The sequence below is a fragment of the Lycorma delicatula genome, chromosome 1 (genome assembly GCF_047948215.1).
Source record: "Lycorma delicatula isolate Av1 chromosome 1, ASM4794821v1, whole genome shotgun sequence".
NCBI classification, from domain to species: Eukaryota; Metazoa; Arthropoda; class Insecta; order Hemiptera; family Fulgoridae; genus Lycorma; species Lycorma delicatula.
Window position 1 is genome coordinate 145288257 of NC_134455.1, and position 21331 is coordinate 145309587.

The window sequence follows — 21331 nt, forward strand, 5'->3', positions numbered from 1 at the left end:
GCTGCTAGATTTTTTCTTGTGGGGTTTCATTAAAGATTAGGTTTATATATCACCTGTGCCTGCTGATCTTGTTGAGCTAAGGCTTTGAATTAATGCTACAGCTGCAGACATAACAACCGACTAGCTGGCTACAATCTGGAATGAAATCGACTTCAAGGCGGATGTATGTCGCATTATAAACTGAAGCCATATCGAACCAAAGTGAATGCTGGGCGACAAACCTAATGTGTTTTTATATGAAATGACACCTCAACTAAATCTGTAAAATAATAAATTTTAAAATTTATAAATAAATTTTATTAAATAATAAATAAATGTTTAAATTCTTTAAAGTCTTTTTTGAATCACTTAATATTAAACAAGATAAAATGATTGCAATTAAATATACGCAATACAATTTATCAACATTAATCGAACACTAAATGTTTCCCTAATATTAGAAAGAATTTTAAAATATTGAGCAGTGGAAAGAATGTCAAATGCCTAATAAAACCCTTTGCAAAATGACAGGTATCGATAGGGTCCTGGATATGGTAAACTCCATCCCTTGTTATAACCTAATGGCATCAAATTATAACATCCTTTCATAAAAATTTCCATTCATAATGTACCACAACTGGTACACATTATGGAGGGAAGCACTCTGGATAATAAATAGTGTGACTTAATGAAAAATGTTAACAGCCACAGCCATATTTAATATATCAGTTGCCATGGACCATCAATGTTAAGCAATGTTGAATGCAGTTTCACAAATGTTGTAACATTTATTGGCAACAAATGACAACAGCCTATGCAACTAAAAAATTTTTTTTTAAATTAAGAACTACCTATTATTATTTTGTTAAAACCAAACCAAGAAAAATAATTAACGTTAAATAATATGGATTATTACAATACAATTATAATAAAAACAAACGTGACTGAATAAGCAATTTACTCAATTCAGACTTCTAACAACATTAATTTTTCAAAATAGAAAACTAATATAAAACAGGCACTTTAGATTATTTAAAAATCACAATATCTAGCTCTAAATGAATTGTTTTTTTTAATTTCAGCTTATGCAGCTTTATAACAAACTGACTGTAAGCCTGATTATAATTCATTGTATGATGTTATTTGGTATCAGGGTAATCAATCCCAGAAAAAATGCTGCTAATTAAATCCCAAAGGCAAAATAATATCAAAATTTAAAACCATTTTAAAACAACTATACTTTTTACGAAATAAAGGCTCTACAATACTACACAACCATTTTTTTAACAGCTGCTGAGCATTTCCATTAGGAGATGATACCAACCAATCAACAAAATAATGGTTAGGGGAATCAGTACTATTAATCCCATCCATCATTATTTTGAGTTATTTAATAATGAAAAATCATAAAATAATATCACACTCTAATAATCTACACTTTTAAATCTATATTTGAACAGTAGATGTTATACACTATACTATACCACACTATCCTTACTGTAATACTATCATAGTACATCAAATACTATTCATTCTTCCTTTTACGGTTCTTCAATAATATTAAATTCTATAAGTTTAAATGAAATTAATTCTGTATGTTCTATTGACTTACTACACAAAAAAAGTTTACAAAAATTACCTAGATGACTTAAAAAAAAAAACAAGTTAACAAAAAAATAATTTCATAATAAAGTTTAATCCCAACAGTAGTTGAGTACAATTTCTTTAATACTTATTTAATTTCAAAAACTTTTGACGGTACGGTCCTTAGGAAACTGGTGCCAAAATGCCATTCTAGTACTGCTTTTTGGGCGAAATAAAAAATTGTCCTTTCACGTAAAATTTGTTTTAACTTAAAACCAATATAGAAAATAACCTAAATTGTAAAAATCAGACAGCATGAAAATGGTCCATAATTTTAGATATCCATAGGCAAACAGCAACAGAATAAGTCAATAAAAATCTAATTCATAAACATTTGACATGAAAAAGAAAAGTTTTGCTTCTTATCAATGTAAACATCAAAATGAATCTGTGTTTTTCATAACTTGTCATATAGTAAGTCACCTGCAGCTATGTACCATATTCTTGCGGTTTGCTATAATGCAAAAATCAAATGTTCCATTATTGGAAAATTTACAAGTGCATCCCGACCTCAAAAAAGTCATGAGGCTTGAACATGAGAGAAAAGCAGTGTGTTACAAAATATTGAATTATTACAAAAAGGAATCAAAACCAGAATCTATTGTTCTAGAGTTTAAAACACAACTAACGTTGATCCAATCTCCAATCAGCTAGCCAATTTCAATCAGCTTTAATAAATTATTCAAACATTTTTTCATACAATTAACAAGAATTGTTAAAACATTACACAAAAATGCACGGTAATGCACAACTTTTACTTCAATTATTTTTTTTTTAAATTTGAATCATTCTTAAAAGGAATCATTCTTAAATAATAACTCATGGAACGAGAATGATAAATAACATTTACTATTCAATCAAATTAGAATTAAGATATTATTTGAAATTTTATCACTTGTGCACTACAGTATTATTTTTTACTGTTATATACCTATCTATATATTTATAATATTATAAATATTGTTATTTAATAATAATTAATATTTATATTAATGTATTATTTTTATTTTAATATACTATTTTAATGATTAATATATTATATTTATGTATTAATATTATTTATTATATTATAAATAAATACACCTTCTATAATTTATTTATAATTATAAAACAAACATCTTAAAAACAATAAAAATTATTTTTTTACACGTTATTCTTACACAAATCCAGGACTCATTTCAGGATTATGTTTGGGATTCATTTTACCTCAAAATTCATCTAATTAATTTTGTACAGTACATTATCTTTCATTAACAAAAGGAAACAAATGATTATACATTTTTTTTAGTTTTATTTTGAAGATATATTTGCTCGCAAGAAGTTACACAATCAACTACATTTTCACAGTTTATCTTGACAGAATTCAACCAGTCCTGAGAAATTAATTGAAATGCAGTAACCAAATTGCACCAGAACAGATATATTTCCAAAGAAAACCTCACAATTATGATAAAACAATTTTATCTGTACTCATCAAATTTCATATCATTTGGCCATTAATCACAAATGTTAAACATTCAAAATAAATAATTTACTTTACAATCCCTGTTACCATATTAACTTTTTTCATAGTAATAAGCAATTTTACCAGAGAAAATCCAAAATATAATACTAATAAAGTAGGACTAGTTGAAAAGAAAAATTGGATTAATGACAAATAAAATTCAATATAATCCAATTTTATCTTGAGGGCAATGTAAGTTCATTTCATAAAAAAAGGAGCAGCTGAATAATCACAATGTTTTACTAGCAGAAGCAGGGAAACAGTGCTATTAGAATACTGTAATGCTTACCCCTGAGAATTAATTTTATTACTAAATTATACTAGAATAATTTAAATTCAAGACTTCGAATTTACTTATATTCAGTAAATATAAATAGTCAAATAAATACCATATTTAGAAAAAGTCAATATAATAAACTACTATAAATAAGTTGTATCATCATTTTAGAAGGTTTTATTGTTTTTATAGTTGCTTTTGCTTTACAATTTTTTTTTTTAAGAGAAAGAACAAATTTTGTGAACTAGTTTTATTTTTTCAGCTCTAATGGAATACTTATGTCCGTATGAAGAAACTTTCATTTTGTTGCAAATAAATTCCATCAATTTGGTAAATGTGAGATCAATAAAATGTTAGCCAACACAGAACTGTTGAGAGTTAAGGCTGGGAAAGAAATGCACCAAACAATATCAGCCTACAATATATTAATGAATGGAAGGCGGCATTTTCACTCAAAAGAACTAAAACTAGGGTGAAAACAAAACTCTACACAGTAATGGATGTGATCTTAAACAAATGTAAAACTAGAAAAAATAATTAATTGTCTACTGAATACAATAATTATTGCCAATCAGATTATAAAGATTAGAGCTGCTGATGGAAAAGCTTCCCATAAAGCTATGAACAAACTGTCTTTTTTTTTTTTTAATTTCTATTCTTCCATTTAGAGAGAGAATCGAACAAGTAGATTTTAAAAAGTTGGAAAGAGCACTTGAGGAGACAAGTAATTAAGATATAAAACAACAATGTTATAACAGTGTCTAGAAATACTCTACCTATAAATGCTTAAATAATAACTAATTCCTAACAGTTGCAATTAAAGAACCTGAAACGTCTATCATTAATATTATCTAGTAAAAACACTAACCAATAATTCCAATATTAAAATTTTAACTGACAATGTATATTTTTATCAAAAGCAAACCATTTAGTCATAAGTAAATTTTTAAAAATGATAAAATTTATAAACAAAAAACAGAAGAACTAAACTAACTAAAATCAAAAAAGTGATTTTAATTAATTAAAAATATTGATTATATCAGAAACATGGGTTCAATAACTTAATTATAGTAAATTTGAAACTTTGCTGATATAAATTTTAACGTCAAAAAAATGTTATTATTAATTATAATTTATAGTTTTAAAATCATTATTTTTATACTTATCACTGAAAATGTAATTTATACTTATGAAGGGCAAATGGTTATTTTAATAATAAAAAGGATCCTCCTTCTTCTTAGGATAGACAAAACACAAAAAACTCTTTGTTACAACTATAACTCATGATTAAACACACTTAAGTTAGCTTTTACACATTAATGATGATGCTGAGATGTTCTGCCTCTAATACCTTCCATTATTCTCATAATTAAATTGTGCATATTCTTTGTATAAAAAACAGACCAGGTATAATTATTTTGCAAGTTGAAATTGACACATTTTTATAGATGTATATAAGAGCTGGCAAAAAATAATAAAACAAGTTTATGATTTAAAAATAAAAATTTGAAATTTTCTTTCACTGGAGATAATAGAAATGTTTTGAGATTATTAATACAGAATTTTAAAGCTGCTTCATGTATCAGTATTCTGACAAACACATCATCGATCAAACACAAACATCAGTTATCTTTTGCTTATTGAGGATACAAAGATTTTTTGGTGATAACAGATTTTGGAAATAACATTTGAATAATAATTTGAATATAATTTTATAATTTTTCTAAACAGAATTTCAGATGCAAACTTTTTAGAAGCAGATCAAAAATTTTGTGAGGACATCTCTTATTTGTCTAAGCATGGTTCAACATGTATATGTGATATTATTCAAGTGTTTTTTGTGTGTGTGTGTATATATATATATATATGTGTGTGTGTGTGTGTGTGTGTGTGTGTGCGTGCACGCGCATACACATACACACAAAAATCATTTTAATTAATATAAAAGAGATATAATCTTATCACATACATCAACCATGATATTTCTTCATATTGCACCAGTTATCAATAATATACTATTATTAAACTCGTAACAACTATGATACCACTCTAGGCAACATTACTTCAAAGTGAGCATCTAATGATCATAGCTTAAATATCAACTACTGAAATCTGTGAAGAACATTTGAAGTGGTATAAGTGGTTCAATGTTTCCAAAATACAGATTATATAACATAAATTACTTATTATTACAGATAAGCTGCATCTTTATCAGTTCATTTGTAAGTATATTATATTAATTTCATAATAAATCAAATACTCTAAACACACAACCATAAAAAATAAGAAATTCTGCAACCTTCTTAAAATACATCAAGAAGTTGTACACAGAACATCATATTAAAATATTCCTGTAATCAATTAAATTTTACTTGTTCACACGTGTGTGTGAAATCATCTTGTTAAAACTAGATTTCTAGAACATTATAAAAATTACAAAAATAATAAATCAGGTTTATCTAATATGGCAGACCATCTAATAAACAATAAACGTTATATTTCTGACATTAACACAAGTTTAGAAATTAATAAAGATGATATAAAATTAAATATATCAGAAAAAAGTTAAAGATATTAAAAAATATTATAAAATTTCAATTTGATAAACCATCAGGCAGTCTTAATAATTGTAACAGATAGCAGCTCTGTGTAAATAAATATGCAATTTTCATTATTTTAGTATTTTTATTTTTAAATTTTTATTATTCAGTAACAGAATTATTTCAATCATGACTAAGATTACAGGGTCCCATGAAAGTACTTTCATGAAAAATTAAGGTAAGATATGTCTTATCTCAATATTCAGTACAGGGTTGTTTATTCAATCGAAGTATAATTATATATATATATATATATTAAACAAATAACAACTTAACCAGAAAACAGAAAAACCTATAAAAAAAAACTAATACCAATAGTCAACTTTCAGGGGGAAGGGATTCGATTCAGTATCATCAGTCGGTACACAATTTACAATTACATCAAGAAATATAACTATTACAAGTATTTGTGTTAATTTCTTGTTGTAATTTTGTTAAACTATCATGATTTCATAAACTATCAGATTTTATAAAAATCTGAATTTGGAGCTACACATTACACAAAAAAACAATGAAAATAAACTCAAAAAAGAAATAGATGAAAGAAAACAAATAACAATATTAAATGGTTTTGATGATAAAATTATAGAAATAGTATATAAAAACACACAGTATAAAGTACCATGATAGTTTACAAAATTACAAGAAAATAATAAAAAGACTAGTAATGGTTTTTTTCTTAGAATGCAATTATACAAACAAAATAATACAAAAATTATTAGTAATGTATATGATAAAAATAAATCTAAAAAAGCATATAAACCAAATAACCATATTTTAAAATATGTAAGTAATAACAACAACAAGTGATGGAGAGAAATTTTTTAAGGGGAATAAATAAAATTAAATTTATTGACTGTAATACAATTTATATTGGTAAAACTAACAATCTTTTAAAAAAAGGTTTATGGAATATAACAAGGCTCACAGAAACAAAAAGAGAGGTGTATCTAATGTGGCCGACCATTTGTTGCAATGGTTATTTTTACTAGTTGTGAAAATAATTTAGAAATTTGGAAATTTGTAATAACAATAAAAAAAATGGGTATACTTGAAAAATATTATATTTATAAATTTAAACAAAAGTATGAAATTATGAACCAACAAATTGTATTTAAAGATGATGTTTTAATTAAAGACATAATGGGTTGTAGCAGTTGACAATAATGTTTATGAACATACAGGTGTGATATTTTAAATTTACACATTCCAGTAATGGCAGTGGAGTTGTGTAGTTACTATAAATTTTGTGGTCAGAGTAAATCAAAAATTAAGGTAAGATATGTTTTTTCCTCAATATTCAGTTTCTAAATTTTTTAAGTTCTAAATCTCAGTTTTTATTCTAAATTTTTAAGTTTTTATTTCTTTTTTGTTGTTTGTTAATGTAATTATAGAATTGTGTACCAAATGGTGATGAAAGATCCGCGAAAGTTAACTATTGTCACATTAGTTTGGTTATTTGTGGTTTATTTACTATATAACTGGTCTGGGGTTTATTGGGTGAGTATCCTTTATGGTTGCTCATGGATTTGTTTCTTCAGGTCTTTTTTATTTAATTGGTATTATTTATGATCGTTTGGGAAGTCGAAGATTTTTTTTTTATTAGTTTTTAGGTTTTCTGTTATTCTGATATTCTTCTTTTTTTTTTGAAAATTCAAATAATTAAACCAGTGTGCTAATAAAGTTTAATATTCAATGAAGTATAAACCACAAAAACACAGTAAATAGATAAGTTAAACTTACCATATTAATTCCAAGAATTGATTTAGGCGGTTCCCACATCTTCAGTTAATATTTAATTCTAAAATTACATTAAAATGTAATTATTTTATTTACATTAAAATAGTAACATTTTTGACAAATTAAAAAATCACAGACTCTAAAAGCAATTTATTTTAATGTAATTAAAGAATTAAATACCAATTGAAGATACAAGATCCCATGAAAATTGATTCTTGGAATTAATGTGGTAAGTTTAACTTATCCATTTACTGTGTTTTGGTGGTTTAAATTTCATTTAATATAAATCTAACAATTGCCGTCACAAGCTGGTGTGAGATTAATTAATAGACTTCCACAAGGATTTCAAACAAATTCCCATTCTGAATCGGTTTAAATCTTGACTAAAACACCTTTTGGTGTGTTGTATTTGGTTGACGAGATCGTGGATGGCCAATTTTGATAATTAATCAAAATTTTATTGGCCGCACCGATGTCATAAAGATGTGAATTATGCATATATGGCATTTTCTATGTTTGAATGTGGCAACTGAATGGATAGAAAGGACTTTAAAATTTTTTAAATGTTAATCATTTTTGAAGACTTTTAACCACAGTTTCCTAGTTATTGATTGTTGACAATTGTGATGCAATAAAAGGATTATTTATTTATTAAAAAAACAATTAATATATGTTTGTATATGAGTGTGAACACGCACGTGTGTCAGCTACAGATTCGTTTCATAACTGTTTATATTATTGTGATTGTAGATAGTCTACTTCATGCCATTTAACCCACTAACTACCAACTTTCAGTTTGCCATTATGGATGTCAACCTAAAACACTAGAACTGTGAATGAATGAGATAGTAGAGTCTGCCTTTCTCTAACAAACTATGTCCCTTTTAATCATAGCAAAAATCACCTGCATATTTATTATTTTATTCAAATGTTAACTATATTACTTAATTTTTTCAGAAGTCCCGACAATGTCAGCACATATCAGACTCTCTGTATCCCACTAACAACAGTCAATATAACTGGCGATATTTACTTTAACTCAATTAATTACTTGAATGTATAATTACAATAATTTTTTTATGGGAGGTTATAAACTTCCCCTAATAAGTAAAAGCTTTTTTCCATGATTACTAGCTAAGAATTAATATAAAATAGTCAAGTAAAAAAATTTGATTACATAAAATTTCAAACTTTTACAGAAAAGAGGTTTTTCAACTAAATATCACTCCAGCACACAAAAATTAATAAATACTGTGTTTTATACCTACTTCATTTTGTTTTTTGTTTTTTTCTGCATGATAATAATTACCATATAACTAAGTAGGTGGTGGTATTACATGACTACAATTGAGTAAAACCACCAGGCAAGTATGCTAGCTAGATAAATGTAAAAATATTTCTTTAACTGATGAGGAGGGAAAAATGTACAATGTTTTTTAATTACTAGAGAATTAAAAGACTAAATTTTCATTTCATGTTATTTATCACAACCTCAAAGTATTCAAAATCCTTTGTATTTGTAAAACTAACATAAACACTAGTAATAAATAGATTTGTACCAAGAAAAAACAGCCAACAACAATAAACCTAAACCCCAAATTATCGCTTAAAATGTTTTTAAAATAACACTTTATTTCAAGAAAATACCTAATAAGAAAAAACTGACTGACAAAGTAAAAGAAAAGATATTAAGCATTTTTTAAAAGATTACAAAAACAACAAACTTATAATAAAACAGATAACTTGTCCTTAAGAATTGTAATACCCTACGTTGAGTAATTTTAACTGCCATTTGTCAATAAAAATTAAAGCATGATATAACCTTAATTCAATGGAAATCAAGTCAATAGATGAATTAATTCATCTGCATCTTAATAATTTAGAAATTAAAGACAAGTTTAATGATAGAAGTGCCAATACAAAACCCAACAGAAAAACATGTTTTCACTTGTACTAAATTCATTAACTTTTTTTCATAAGAATATGTGTCATTCCTTAATTCATCTTTAATAAAACAGCATATTATTCCCATTTCATGTGTTATTCACTACCAAACGATGGTCCTGCAGAGGAAATCAGTAAGTAATTAACACACTCATTACTTAGTTGATTTTAATTTCAAGTTCTCAACTCTCACTGATTTTGTAGCTGTATTTTAACAACTAACAACCACAAAAATAAAAACCTTATGCATATGTAAATAAATATTTGTGTATGTAATATATTTGTGAATGTTATTTGCATTGGTACATTGGAATTTCAAAAATCTTTATAATTTTTACAGACTTAAAATATCAAACTTAGATATTTCAAATCAAACGTAGATTTGAAATCAAAACACGAGTATGCAAGCACATTTGTGTGTTTGTGTGTGTGTGTGTGTGTGTGTGTGTGTGTGTGTGTGTGTGTGTGTGTGTGTGTGTGTGTGTGTGTGTGTGTGTGTGTGCGCGCGCGCGTGCGCGATACTTAACCCAAAAGAGGTCGGGTCCAGTTTTTCAATCGTTCCAGAGTTATTGCCAAATGAAATTCTAATTAATTAATGAAATATTTGGATCTTAGAAGGGAAAGGCACATCGATTCAAATCAGACTTAATCTTTTTTTTTAACTTTTTTTTTTAATTTAGATATATTGATTTATTAATTAATTATTAACCTCCGATTGTAAAAAAAAAATGTTTACAATAAATAATAATTCAATAAAACCATAAAAAAAGTATGAAAAAATATCAGAAGTTATTAATGAAATAAAATTTGATGTACTTTTCATTTTAAAACAGATGTGTATATTTAATTTAATAAGCGTACAAGGAAGTCATGTCACGCCCACATCAGATATTTAATAGTCAGAACTTTTAATTTTCAATTTAATTAGCAAAATAGAGTGTCACTATTTTTAAAATGTATGTATTGATTTTGCTTATAATATTTTGTAATATTGTACGAGTAATAATAAATATTGTTCTCTGTAAATATAAAGTGGATTTTTAATTCCCAGTCGAAAAGACTGAGCATGACCTCTCCCTTTGTGTCCAGCACGTGACCCCATTCTGACTAAACATGAAGCAATGAAATAGAAAACGCAATTTAATACTTTTAGTACTCTCTAAAAACAAAATGAATAAATTAATTGCTAAATGGTAATATTCAATAAATGTAATATAGTCTGAATTAATTTACAGTGTAGTGCAGCTCTAACAAACACAACAATTGGAATTGGAAGTTATAAAACTACGAATACTACAGGATGAAGATGAATTGGATAAAACTCAAAAAATAGTAATAGAAGGGGGTAAATTTGAATTTGAAGCTCATAGCAGATTAGGAGTAGAAAATCTTGTTTTATTCACACTGTTGCCAATAACAGATATTCATCCATCACCAAGCAAAGAGTGTCTAGTAATAATCAATGAGACAGCTCATAGCATTATTAAATTTGCAAGAGATTCTGTTCACGAATGTTTCAGTGAGGCAAAACTTATGCTAATACGATTAAAAAATGATACAGAAACAATAACTAAACCAAGTATGCTGGAGCAAACTGAACATCAAGTAGTCAAATATGACTTAATAAAACAATTATATTTTATTAACTGTTATAATCATGTGTATGGAACAGCATACCGTCAAGTTAATGAAGAGTTAATGCCAATAGCAAAATGTGCATACAAAGAAACCACTAGAGAGAAAATAAAAAAACAACTGTGGCAGAAACAAAGTAATGGGAAAAACATATATACCTCATGGTATTATTACAATTATGTTAATAAACAATACATGAAAACATTTGATGAAAATAGCTTTATACAAAAATTAAACTGACAATACTAACTTACAAAAATTATTTTTTGTAAAAGGTAAATTTATAAATTGGGTTCATAAAAATTGTATCTATTAAATTTATACAAACTAAGCAAATTTCATTAGTCTTTCTCTTCTGTGTTTTTTTTTTTTGGTTATTTCCTTAATATAATTATTTGTAGTTACATCAATCCATTGTGGATGCAGCATCTTTCAGTTATTTCTGTTAACCATTCTCCCTGTCAAACTTCGCATCCAGTCTCCTCCACTCCTCTCTGTCGCAAGGCCTCTGCTTCCAGTTGATTATGGCAGTCCACTAGATTTCTTTATCCCATCGATCTGTGGGTCTTCCTCTTGGTCGAGTCATATCTCAGACACCAGTCTAGCACCAAGGCTGACCAGCGACCATCCACTCTCCTAGCAGCACGACCTGCTCACTGCCACTTCAGATCTTTTATACACTCAGCACATATGTTACTTTTTTAATAAATCTAATACTGACTGCTGTCTTTCTATCTACTCCTTTTTTCTTCTGTTTAGCCTCCAGAACCACCGTAAGATATTATTTCAGAGGATGGATGAGGATATATGTATGAATGTAAATGAAGTATAGTCTTGTACAGACTCAAGTAGACCTTTCCTGAAATGTGAGGTTAATTGAAACCCAACCACCAAAGAACACCAATATCCACAACCTAGTATTCAAATTTGTATAAAAGTAACTGCCTTTACTAGGATTTGAACCTTAGAACTCTTGACTTCGAAATCAGCTGATTTGCAATATCAAGTTCACCACTAGATCAACCTGGTGGTGCTTTTATCTAGTCTAGTTAGTCACAACATACTTCTTTACATCCCTCTTTGTGCTGATCTTAATTTTCTCTTTATTACATTACTTAATGTCATGTTTGGCAGGCGTAACTAAGTACCAGCAGAATACATTGATCAGCAGTACATTGATGTACTAAGTACATTGAATACATTGACTTGTTTCTTTAGATTCTTACACATTCTGAGTTGTGTCCAAATGCTCTCTGTTGAGTTGAGTTGTGTTGTGTTGAGTTGTGTCCAAATGCTCTCCATTCCAGCTTTATACATTTTCAGACTTCTGGAAGTAGCAAGTAGTTATTCATATTGATGAACTGTCCCAAGAAAGTATATTCTTCAACACTCCAATTCGTTGTCTTCCACTGTAATTCTTTTGAGTGATACCTATTGATTACACATTATCTTTATTTTTAAAGAATTAATCTGGACCAACCTCTTTACAGACTACAAGATCCATTCATGAGGAGCATTTTCAACTCCATCAAATCCTCAGCAAATAGCACACTGTCACTGGCGAATCTTAGGTTTGTTAGTTGTTCTCCATTAATTTTGATCCCTACACGCTTCTCATCCCAGTTGAGTATTATAAATGTCATTTCTAGGATTGCTGTAAATATATTTTGAAACTGAATCACCTTGTTTCAGCCCTCTATAAATTTTAAACTCATTGGTATTTTCTCCAACACTAAACAAATACTGATAACTCTTTATAGATATTATTCAGTATTTCAACATAGTCCTCATTTACTCCCGAGTGAATGGTTGAAAGAGCCAAAAGCCTTTTCAAAATTGACAAATGTTCCTGTCTGTGTGCCTCTGCACACAGACAGGAACTCTTCATTCTGCTTATTACTTGTTCATTCTGCTTATTACTTATTACTTTTACCTGGATGTGATCCATAGTACATTATCCACTATGAAAGCTCGCTTGATTTCTTGGATGGGTTTCATTCAATGATTTATTTATTCAATTATTAATGACTTTCATGAAGACTGTACATAACTGGAAGAAGATATATTGGGGGATAATTTTTTATATCGTTAATGTTATCTTTTTTTATGTAGGAGAATTATTAATGATTTGTTCCATTAGCTTGGAACAAATCTATCTTTAAGCCATTAGGTAAAGATTCCGGCCAGATATCTATCTCATTCCCTGTCAATTTCAATACATCCATAGTCCATCGTCCCACACTGCCTAGCACCTCTTCATATTTCCTACTGCCATTCTAATCTTACAGGGAAGGATTTCTGACACATGTTGCTCACTTTTTCAATATTTTCAAATTTTTATCTTTCCCGTTGAATAGGCATTCACAGAATATTCCTATGAGATGGAGAATGTCCCTTTTGGTTGTTAGCCTTTTGCCATTCTCAGTTAAAGCAAACAGTTGCCTTTTCATCAACAAACGTTTCTGTTTAACCTTTCTGTAGCTCTCCTTATTCTTGATAGCTGCCTTCACAAGTCTTTCATTAAAGTTCTTGACATCCTCTTTAAATTTTCTTTCTAACAGTCCTACAAACTTCAGTATATTCAATGATAATCATTAAGGTCAGCCTCTTCATTTCTCTTCTTTTCTTTAAAATTTCTTTATTGCCTTCAGACAATTTTCCTTTCTGACTCGGATTGATGGTCCCAACAATTTCTTTTGCTGTTACCATAAATAATTTGGCTAAATGCAAATTATCATTCAACACTAATCTTTTAGAAAGCAATTCTTGAAATTGTTCTTGTTTTTTCTTTAAGTGCCCCAAATGTATCACTTCCATTTCTTATCAGTTAAGTTTCTTTCACTCAAGTTGAACATTTGGAAAAATTCTAATTCCAACTAAACTGTAGTCACTACCCGTGTCAAATTTATTTCAAATAAGCACATCCTGGACAATGTGCTGTAGGTTACACAGTATAAAATATATCTTGTTTTTTATAACAGGTTTTTAACAAAATTTTGTAACCCGGGTTTCTTCATTTCCATCGTCTATTGGGATGTTTTTTTAAAGAAAGTGTTTATGATGTACATATTTGAAGATTTAGCAAATTTGACAAGTCTTATCATTTTATTTCTCAAGCCAAATATGCCCACTGCTCTATCATCATGCTACCTGGCTGCCACTTTTGCACTAAAATCCTCCATAACCATTTTAAAGTGACAGTTCCTTTCCTTCTCCAGAACCCTAGCAATCTCTTCATACACTACCTTGACTTCTTTCATCATGACTCACTGTTTTTAAATATGCTCAGTATTATCAGCAATTTGTAACATTCTGTTAATTGGAGCTCAAGCCCAGCGACATGACTCAATTTCCATTTTAATGACTATTTTTAATATGTTTATTGATCAGAAACACCATTCATGTTCATATTAGAATTTTCCATGTATACTTCCAGACTGTAACTTTAGATAACGTTCATCTCAAGGTCAAACTTCACTCAAGCCAACAATCCACTTTAACATTTATCAACTCCTCCAGTTCCTTTAATCGCACTTTGTTGCTCAATGAAAACTAGTTGTAAGTGTAGATTCACAAATTATTGTTTTTTTTTTTTTTTTTTCTGGTATGCAGTAAGACCCATCAGGAGATCCAAGTGTGGGTCTAATATGAGACATTTTACTTCAGTAACACTCATCACAATCAACAATAATAACTGAAGTTTTAAGTATAATCACCACACTTACTCAAAACAGATTGACGGTAAGGGTAGGAGGTCTAGGATTTTTATAGGGAAGATAAGGGAAACAGGGTAATAACCAGGATTAGGAATGAATGGATTAATGGTTGGATGGTCAATGGACAACTGCCTTTTACAACAAGCATTTTATACTCTGGGAGAATTTTTAGAGTCTCACAACCTAGAAGGGGCCCTTAATACAGTTAAGGATCCTTAAAATACAGCAAAAAATAAATAAGAAAATATATCTCCATGAAAAAATACTACATAAAGAGATTACACATACATAAACTTGGTTCAGTAAATAATATAAAAAACAGTACTGCCTTCACACCATAGAGAAATTCAATTATTTCAGTTATTTTAATGCCATGTCCATGCTATGTTCAGCACACAAAACGCAAACTAGTTCATGGCATCCAAGCATAGCCTGGACATTCATATTTAATTCATTTTTAGAATTTAATGAATTTTGTCCTCTTTAGTATTTCCTGTACTCTGATGGAATTTGTAGGAACTATAATGGAATAAGGAGCACATCTATTTGAGATTCAATTCCAATATGCTCTGAAAAGGATTTTATCACATTATCTTTTTCAAAATGAATGCCAAAACTGATTTAACTCCATTAGAAGCCTAACAATCTGATTAACTTTAAACAAATCAAATAAAAAAAAAGTTACTTTCTTAATAAAAAAAAATTTTTATATGTAATATTTTTCAACTCGATTAGAAAACTATAAATGCAAGAATGAAATCTACTGCAGAAACTATTCACAGGTTATACTATTATTTTAATTATACAACGTACATACTACATCATACTATATACATATATCACAACGTACATACTATATTTTAAAATGAAAACTTTATTTTGAGAGAATTTATGCCGCACTAAATAGTTGTTTGTAAGTACACATTTATTTTATTATAAATACATAAGAAACATAAATCCTTTTATCACACATAAAAAATATAAAATGTTTTTATCAACAATCGTTCTATCAGTAGATCTATAAATCTTTTTTATTTTACTAATTTCATTTAACATTTAACAAAAACTAACTAATTATACAAATAAAAGCATTGTATATGCATTTTCTGACAAAATAAGGAATCATACTTTTGTTTAACTCATCAACGCATCAATAATCAATAGGTTTTAAAAACAAAAAATATAATAATGCACATAAATGAACCAACTTAAGCTGGCTTATCAACTAATCTAACTATTAAAAAATAATAATTTATAGAAAGAAACTGTAAACATAGAAATAGAAATGCATGAGAGTAAACCTGATGGTAGTAAAATTAAATATCATACAGTATGTCATCGACATGCAATCTTGCACTACCAGTAATGATTTCCTTGTCATGTAGGAAAAAGAAGGAAAATAAAAGTATTCACTATAATTTTTTTGCATGACATCATATTAAAAAAAAAAAGAAATAGACCATTACATGTTAATGTAGTTAGAATAATTAAATAACAATTTAAATTTGATTTTAACTGAATTTCTAAAAAAACTGATATAATTTCAATATACCCTCATTCTTTATATTTGTTTTGTACAATATCTCAAGTTTATTAAAACCGTTTAAATGAAATTGTATACTGGTAATAGGTTTCAAGAAAAAAATATTCAAAATTAATTACTGTTAAGTAGCGGATTTTAAGAAGTACAAGTTCCTGACTGCTACTTTTTGTTGCAAAAACCTATACTGACATATTTTCTAAGTGTTGCAATACTACAAAATATCTGTAAAATCAAGAAAGTATTCTTAGTAGACCTTGTACCATATCTTTTCTAAATATATAATATTAGTCCACTAACATGAAAACCCAGTCTCACAAAAACTGGCTTCACAAAAAAAAACAATATTTGTTGAGACATTAAAGAATACTTATTATTTCACCTAAATATCTATTAGTGGACATTATTAAACTATAAATATAGAGAATTTTTTAACATATTTGATCTGAAAAACAATTTTAAAATTAATAATTTCATAACATATTCTAAAATGTTAGATTTTTTTCTTTTCTCGTGTTGGAGTTTTACACAATCACATAATCATATTTAACACTAATTGCTCAAATTTAAAATCTAATGTTGAATACTTTCATTACATATCACTGTAACGCAAAATCAATTGTTTCTTTACCGCATTATATACAATTCCAAGTCTACAATTTTGCCACAAACAGTTACTAATGAACAACCACAATTTAAGCAGTAGATTTCAAAAATGTTACATCAACAAACCTAACTACACATTATTACTGAATCGCAAACAATAAAATAAATAAATAAATAAAAATGTGTAATAAAAATACGGAAATGTAATTTAGTGATTTTTCTTTGGTCAATACAGTTAATGTTTTAAGTAAACAATCTTGATTAAGTTTGCACTTTTAACTGAATAAACACAAAATAATTTTACAATTTTGACTGAATAGTTTTAATATAATATACTTACAGAATGTAAAATTAAGGACATTATTGAATAATATTCTAATAATATTATTCTCATTTCAGCCTTTAATTAACTGGTAATAAAACTTTCAACATAAAAAGATTTAATCATTAATTATTAATTTATCTATTTTTGTACAAGAAAATTAAACTTTAGTCATGAATTAAATGTTACGAATTAAACTTTAGATAAAATTAAACGTAAGTTAACTTTACAAACTATAAAAAAATTTTTTTAAATTAATAATTTGTAAACAGATGTCAAATTTCTTACTGTAACTTACCAGTTTACTACGGCACCACTCGATACAGTCATTCAGTTGTCTGAAATGAGTGTTAGTATCAACAAGCCTTGTTTCAAGTACAGTTCTTGTCTGGCGAGTAACAGTTCGTTCTTCAACAATTGGGAATGATAAAGATGATAAGGGTGTAATCAACTTAGAATGTAATAACGATCGCAAGGACACCCAACGCTGATGTAATTTCTGTACCCTGTAATTTCAAAATGATGTAATAATAATAATACTGATGACATTAATCTTGCAACTTAATATCAACAAGTTACAATTAATCAAAAATTATAAGAATTAAAACTTTTATATAATTCCTAATTTGATACCATGTAACTACATATAATAGATTCAGACAAAAAAGAAGGTTTAATTTTTAAATCTTTTTTCAATGAATTACCTCCATATTCATTACAATAAATACAGCAAAAATAAAATAACCGAATTTCATACATAAACTTTCTAGTATGGACTGAAAAATTTAAGTGACAACTAAGTTCATAAATTCAATTCTAAATTTATAATGAATTTTTCTCACTGTATTATTTTTTTAAATGAAGATTTTAACAATTTGTTTAGTATTGTTATCTCAAGAATGCCTTGAAAATATATTTTAAATAAACTGATCATACATAAAAAAAAATTATGTAATATATTCACTTGGAATATAATGTATAATAATAATATGTAATGTAAAGAATATAGTTCTGATATAGGCTTAATCAGACCTAGACTGATTTCAAAATATTACAAATTTCATTACGCATTAGTTATTTGTTACTTTAATTGTCTAAATAATTCTAATTTGTAGAAAATATATTCTGCCATAAACATTAACTTGTGCACAAATTTAAATTATATAACACTACAGTCTAGTAGATGAAAGAACGCTTCTGAACAGAGACTGCAACAATTTCTCAATAAACTATTAGAGAAGAATATATATATATATATACATTTGTACTTATGTACACTGTACTAATGTATACAGTATATACATAGTACATATTTATGTACGTTGTACTTAAGTACAATATACATTTTCGAAAATTATATTAATAGTATAATTATATACATATATATATATATATATATATATTTATATATATATATACACACAGTAAAATTTAAAAAATAGAAAACAGAAAAAATGTAAAAAATTTCCAAACCAATGCCTGTTCCTTTCAAAATAAGTTAAGAAATTATACAAATAACAATGAATACGATATTCACATTCTTCTTGAGGAAAATGCTGGAAACATGATTTTTGTGGCCTTTTTCTATATATGCTATTTCCAGTCTCTAGAACTTTAACAAAAAGATTGTGCATTTTACACATGTTAAAATATTGTACCCCTATCTTGATTTCTCAAGTTTAAGCTCATTTCATCCAGTTCTCCTATAAAGGCGGGCCTTTAAAATAAACTGCTCCTCTTCCTGTAGCACTATCAAAATGATTGTTTTCATTAATAAACAAGTTTTATAACAGTAATTAGAAATACAGCATTCACAAATTTTGACTGGACGTTAAAAAGAAAAAGGGAATTTAAATTTAATTAAATGCCAAATTCACTTCAAAACTTTCTTTCAATGACCTGCTCTGCTATTCAAGTACAGCTTTCCCGGTTTCTAAAAGTAAATCTTTATTATTAATAACTATAAGATTATGCATCATGATGCTTTGATGGGTTTTCGGTAATAGACTGCAGTTTATTCTGACACAATATATACTTGATTCTCCACCACAAATGATCAAGCATCATAATCTATACAAACATTTTAATTTTACCTTTTCCATTTATCACAAAAATATAATTCTTTCATCAAGAATAGCCTTATTATACAATTTCTGTTGTAAAAATTCTTATTAATGTGAAAAAAATCATTTCCACATTGAAACAGGATATGGATATAGCAATTTTTTAAGGTCTACTAATGCCAAAATATTTAAAGAAACAACATAAAAGTTTTTGTCACAGTTCTAGAAGCTTAAAATAGTATACACAAAAAAAAAGCTGCAAAGATTGTGTTTAATGCATTTTTCTTGAGAATAAAAAGATTACATTAATTGTTGTTGAATAAATTCTTTATAAACTAATGTAAAAAGGAACAACCTTTAGTTCAGTACATACAGCATTTTATGATAATTTATAAGAAATTATTGCAGTCTAAGTTCAAGCGCATTCTTTCACCTATCAGACTACAATTTAACCAGAATAACTTAATCCTTAAATATACCGTTACTTCTCATTATACTCATAATATAAATAATAAAACAAGGGATTAAATTTGTAACTGATAGATACTGTCTGCATTAAACAGAACAATTGATTAAACATAATTAGCATTTTAAAAATCAGTAAGTTATTTAATTTAGTATAATGAAAAGTACCTCTTGTGAAGATCATTAGCTTGTGGGTAATGTCCTTCACGCAATGCTGTGACATCACTGAATAAAGTTTGTATATTCTCTTCAGTACTTCGTAACTCTTGTTCCAATATGTCAACATTGTGTTTAGCATCTAGTGGATGAAGACGGTCTAATCTTCGAGCTTCCTCACTGATGCGGCTTTCAATATCTTCCAGACGTGAATCAACTCTTTTCATTTCACGATGAACCTTCTCAGCTAGACGCTGCAATCTTTCCAATCTAAACAAAAATTTTAAAATGTGAAGTACAGTTAATGGAAATAAACTGATACCAGGCAAAGTAAAAAACTAAATGAACTAATACAAGTAACAGTTAACACACTTTCTTTTCATTAAATACTCAACTATGTTCCTTTTATACGATATAAGTAATAAATATTGAACCAAAAATTTGAAAAAATTAGACCATAACAACAAACAGTAAAAAAATTAAATATTAAGGAGATAAGAAATAACCATTAATCTCTCACTTACAGGGTTGTCACTGTCTACATAATTAATTGCAATTTTACATATGAATGTTATTGTAGCATGTGATAGTTGAAGATATGCGCATACTCTCTTCTTTTTTCTGTTTAGCCTCCAGAACCATTGTAAGATATTACTTCAGAGGATGAGTGAGGATGATATCTATGAATGTAAATGAAGTGTAATCTTGAAGTCTCAGGTCGGCCATTCCTGAGATGTGTGGTTAATTGAAACCCAACCACCAAAGAACAACGGTATCCATGATCTAGTATTAAAATCCGTACAAAAGTAACTGCCTTTACTAGGATTTGAACCTTAGAACTCTTGACTTCAAAATCAGCTGATTTGCGATGACGAGTTAGCTACTAGACCACTGGTGGGCTAGGATATAGCAAAGGAAATAAAGAAACTGAAAATAGCCAAATATGACAAAGAATATAAGCAATTCCATCAAATTTTTAAAATTACAATTACCAAGAGTTTAAAAATCACAACTCTTTCAAAAAAAATTCAATTACATAAGTTTTAAACATTAAAATACGATTATTAATGTAAAGACATTAAAAGATCATTAAAGCTCAAGAAAACAATTCATAGTATCACTGTAGAGTAATTCAGCAGT

General features: G+C 27.6%; 1 protein-coding gene across 31 annotated transcripts in view; it reads right to left on the reverse strand.

Annotated features, from left to right (window-relative positions):
• The window catches only part of shot (dystonin-like protein short stop), a 644960-nt gene that overhangs the window by 288802 nt on the left and 334827 nt on the right, over window positions 1-21331 (reverse strand). For all 31 annotated transcript variants that reach the window (XM_075363589.1, XM_075363494.1, XM_075363728.1 and 28 more), the window contains 2 exons: window positions 20204-20461; window positions 17806-18013 (listed from right to left, as the gene is read on the reverse strand). In XM_075363589.1, coding sequence (XP_075219704.1) covers window positions 17806-18013; window positions 20204-20461 — 466 coding nt within the window. The remainder of the gene's footprint in view (window positions 1-17805; window positions 18014-20203; window positions 20462-21331) is intronic.